The following is a 4,393-nucleotide window of genomic DNA, read 5'->3' as shown; positions in this document are numbered from 1 at the left end:
AGCAACATCGTTTAATGATCGTTCGAAATATGCTCACAAATCTTGGACGGAATAAAACAAGATGTTTCGCCTCGATATGTATATTTAACTGAAGTATGATTGACATGTTTTTCTTTTCTATTGTGCATTTATAATTAGTAGTCTAATGTTTCTACATGCGCATTTGTGATAATAGGTTCTATGTATTCATACACAATGTCTATGACATAGACATTGATTCTATTACGACATAGACCTATGTCGTAATAGAATAAATAGATTGAACAAAAACGTGCACGTGTATGCATTAAGTATTATAGAAAGCTGTCAATTTGCTTATGTGTTTTCTACTACAAAGGTTTATAACCTGGATAAATAAATAAATTTTTACCAATTTAAAAAAATGTCGAAGAAGAGAAAGTACAGTGAAAATTATGTAGCTTTTGGTTTTACCTTTATTACTGATAGTGATGGCAGCGAAAGGCCGCAATGTTCTATGGTAAAGTCCTGCCAATGCAAGTTTGAAGCCAGCGAAACTGAAAGAGCACCTCATATCTATTCATCCTAAAAACGCACTGGATAGTGTTGATTCTTTTCGTTCTAAGAAGGCTCGATTTGAGAAATCAGGACTTTGCCGAAGTTCGATTCATCAAGACGCAGAAGCCTTGCCTTGAAGCATCTTATAAGGTCGCTTACCGCATTGTTGGCAAAGAAAGCTCACACTATCGGAGAGACATTGATAAAACCGTGTGCTCTGGAAATGACTGAGCTGGTATGTGTCACAGAACAAAGAAAGAAACTTGAAGCCGTTTCCTTGTCAAACGATACCATCAGCTCCAGAATTATTGACATTTCTAATAATATTCTGAAACAAGTAATGGAGGAACTTAAAGCATCACCATTTCCATTTAGCATGCAACTGGATGAAAGCACAGATGTTCTCAGTGTGCCCAGCTTGTATATGTTCGTTATATGCACGCTGATGCAATTAAAGAAGAATTCTATTTTGCGAGCCTCTCTCAGAAACCAAAGGCTGCAGACGTATTAGATGGTGAACAATTTCGCCAAACAAGACTTCAAATGGAAGAGAAATATTGGTAGTTTGTGTACTGACGGAGCGCCCGCAATGTTTGAAAACCTCAGGGTTTGCTTCTGTTGGTAAAGAAAGAAGCTCCTCACATCATTGTGACTCATTGCTTTCTTACATCGACATGCATTGGCATCAAAAACTCTATCACCAGCTTTAAAATAAATTTTGTTTGTTTCTGTAAAGATCAACTTTGTCAGAGCTCGAGCTTTAAACAATCGTATATTCAAAGACTTTGCCAAGAAATGGGTGCACAACATGAAGTACTTGTACCACACTGAAGTTCGCTGGCTTTCGAGAGGTCAAGTTTTGAAGCGTTTGATGGAACTGAGAAAGGAAGTTTCATTCTTCTTACGAGAAAAACAAAATCCTCTATCAGTGCAATTTGACAGAAAGGAGTCTTTATGGCTTAGCTTACTTGGCAATATTTTCGGTCATTTGAATGAAGTAAATCTGTCATTTCAAGGACCAGATGTAACGATTATGGACGTTACAGAAAGACTGCAGGTTTTACAAGCAAAGCTTCCTTTGTGGAAAGAAGACTTGAGACAGACAACTTTGCCAACTTCCCAATGCTGGAGGAAGTGATCTCTCAAACTCGAATCGATAATACTGAAGCCCTGCTTTCTCTCTACGTGGAAATGCATGCGAAAATTCAGATGAGCAATCTTTGAAAGTTATTGCTCACATGATCCGAATTTGAATTGTGGATTCGCAACCCATTTCTTGCAGATCTAAATTCTATTGGTGATGATGTTCTTGCCAAAGATGACCTCATTGAGTTGAGGACAATGCAAATGCGACCAATCGAATCACCTTGCAGAATTCTGTGTTCCTTGGCACAAGCGTATCCTCGCCTGGTGAAGAGCCATGGTTGCTCTTATTCCTTTGCTACTACCTACCTCTGTGAGGCAGGGTTTTCTGCTCTTCTTGCTATCAAAACGAAACAGCGAAATCGGTTGGATGCTAAGGATAACATGCGTGTGGCCCTGGCAAAAACCGTCCCACAATTTCGTGTTCTTGTTGAAGATAAGCAGGAGCAACCTTCGCATTGATTTAAAAAGTTATTTGCGTTCTACTTATTGGTTACTGTACTGTATTTTGATTCTTTATGGTTTTGTAATTGTTGTATAACTTAATTGACTCGGTAATTGATTTATTATTCATTATTATTCGTTGAATTATTAATTTGCTTCTGTTTGGTCTGCAAATTTCTGGACTATATTACTAAATTAATTAAAAGCTAATTTTGACAATTGCGATGTGTTTCTTCTAAAGGGGTCCAAAGCTTTCATTAGAATGTTTTGGGGGTCCGTGACCAACAAAAGGTTAAGAACCCCTGAGCTAGATATTCACACCAAAAATCATTGTCAGGATCTTTGACAGCATCAAATGTTAATGCGGTATGTGAATGATTAGAATGTGATTGTTTCGCCTCGTTATAAGCTGCGATATCTTTATTGACATCCTTTGTTACTCGAGTAATTTGCTTCGAAAGTCTGGATGCCAACGCTTGACCATCTGAAAAACAGAACAAACATACAGAGAACATTACAAAGAAGGCAACATGTAAAGTAATTTACAAACATTGCAAGTTGTATGGAACATTTATGAGATACGTATAGTTACCACATTATTTAGACTTAAGATTTAGGAGAAACCATCTTTCAGCAACATTTTTCCTCATTCGAGACAAAACACGTTTTTCTTTCCTAGACGCAACCTCGCGTTTTGCATTTTCGTACTCTGAGTCTGTATTTTGCCAGCTTGCAGAAATTGAGTTTTCCCTTTCCATGATCTTCAACTGCTCATCAATTCTAAACAGTAAATACCAAATCATTACAAATATAAAGCACGGTCAGACAAGCACCTGCAAGTTGCATATACATCTCTACTTGTACGTACGTATAAAAACAAGAAATAATTTTTTATTCGATATTCCAACTTATTATTCACAATGTTACGACGTACATTCATAGCTTCAAAATTTTCCCAGTTCATTTTTCTAAATTCACACTGTTTAAGACTTTAATATCTCTAGAAAAAAGTTGAACTTTTCGAACATACTTTTTCACCTGATTAAATCGAACAGTCAGTTCACTTGGATCAATGCAACCATTCCATCGATGGTAAAGATCAGCGTACAAGTCCAGGTATATAACGTACTTGCATTTCCAATCTTCTTCTTCTGTAAGTTGTTGAAGATTTACGTATATTTGTTAAAAAAGTTTTCTGTGCGTAAAACATTTCCTTATAATGAGCAATAATTATGTGTCAAATCTGTTCCTTAGCTACAAGCCATTATTTCTCATTTACTAACCAGTCTCAATTTCACGACCAAAAAAAGTCGATTCGTCCTTCATCCACTCATGAATATCATCTATTGAAATCCTGTGAGCTTTAGATAACGAAAAAAGGAAAATCTACTGCTTTCATGTGAGTCGTAAATAGTTCATATCCAAAATCGGAGTCAAATATAATCACACAGCAAATACAAACATATACTCACACGGAAAGCACCTGCATAACTTTTCAATATCTGATTTTGCAGTTTCTTTCACGTCAACAGCTCGCTTCATCCTTGCCATCAGCAAATTGCCACAAAAAACAAAATTTAATTCATACCTGCTATTACATAATATGATGACATGTTGGCTATGTATATGTTCAAACAAAGAAGGAAAAACTAGCTATACCTAAATTAATCTTCGTTTTCTTTCCTTTATGTAAAAGAGCATAACTGAGTACATCAACTCTGTGACTTGGACGTATTTCTTTAGTCATTCTGCTAAATTTGCGAATGTAAGCCCACAATCTCTCCAACATCTCACCGTCAGTTAGGCCAAATCCTTCTTTACAACAGGGACTAAATTTAACCTTTTAAAAGAAAGATTTAGTAAACAATTATTGAATTTTCATCATTTATCATCTACAATACCATTAGTTATGATAGCATAAAAACCCAGGTATCAATATCTGTTTATACGTATGAAAAATAAAATCATTAACAACTAACTTGGCATCGTCCAACATGCCCATAGCAGTGAAAAATTGGAATTGAAAATTGAAAAATGTCAACAATCGGATCCTCCAAATTCTTTTTGTAACAAACAAAATAAAGAAAATCATGTGAAAGACTACCTTTTCAAAGAAAAAAAGTGTTGAGGGAAAGTTATTGACAAAGGAAACAGGTAACAAAGCAACTATTGTCAATTGAATATTACCTGTAAATGTTTCACCAACATGCATGCAACATCATACAATATGTTTATTTTGAGTGCAGGATTATCAGCATTATCTTTCCCTAATTTTTGGAGAACATAAACA

General features: G+C 35.7%; 1 protein-coding gene across 1 annotated transcript; it reads right to left on the bottom strand.

Moving 5' to 3' along the window:
* Window positions 1–2,699: 2,699 nt before the first annotated feature.
* LOC124459363 lies at window positions 2,700–4,363 on the bottom strand. The gene is made up of 5 exons (XM_047008840.1): window positions 4,291–4,363; window positions 4,083–4,163; window positions 3,898–3,943; window positions 3,134–3,254; window positions 2,700–2,883 (listed from the first exon to the last, which is right to left on the bottom strand). Exons 1-5 carry the CDS (start codon window positions 4,309–4,311, stop codon window positions 2,700–2,702), a joined length of 453 nt encoding a protein of 150 aa, XP_046864796.1. The 5' UTR covers window positions 4,312–4,363.
* Window positions 4,364–4,393: the final 30 nt, after the last annotated feature.

This window comes from Xenia sp. Carnegie-2017, unplaced genomic scaffold (genome assembly GCF_021976095.1).
Source record: "Xenia sp. Carnegie-2017 unplaced genomic scaffold, XeniaSp_v1 HiC_scaffold_82, whole genome shotgun sequence".
In the NCBI taxonomy this organism is placed as follows: Eukaryota; Metazoa; Cnidaria; class Anthozoa; order Malacalcyonacea; family Xeniidae; genus Xenia; species Xenia sp. Carnegie-2017.
This window is presented reverse-complemented; position numbering and strand designations above follow the sequence as displayed.

Coding starts and splice junctions, on each gene's coding strand:
- LOC124459363 (XM_047008840.1), bottom strand. CDS start 4,311: ATGTTGGTGAAACATTTACAG. Junction 3,944..4,082: donor GGCATGTTGGACGATGCCAA/GTTAGTTGTTAA, acceptor TTCTTTTAAAAG/GTTAAATTTAGTCCCTGTTG. Junction 2,884..3,133: donor CGATTTAATCAGGTGAAAAA/GTATGTTCGAAA, acceptor TTTACTGTTTAG/AATTGATGAGCAGTTGAAGA.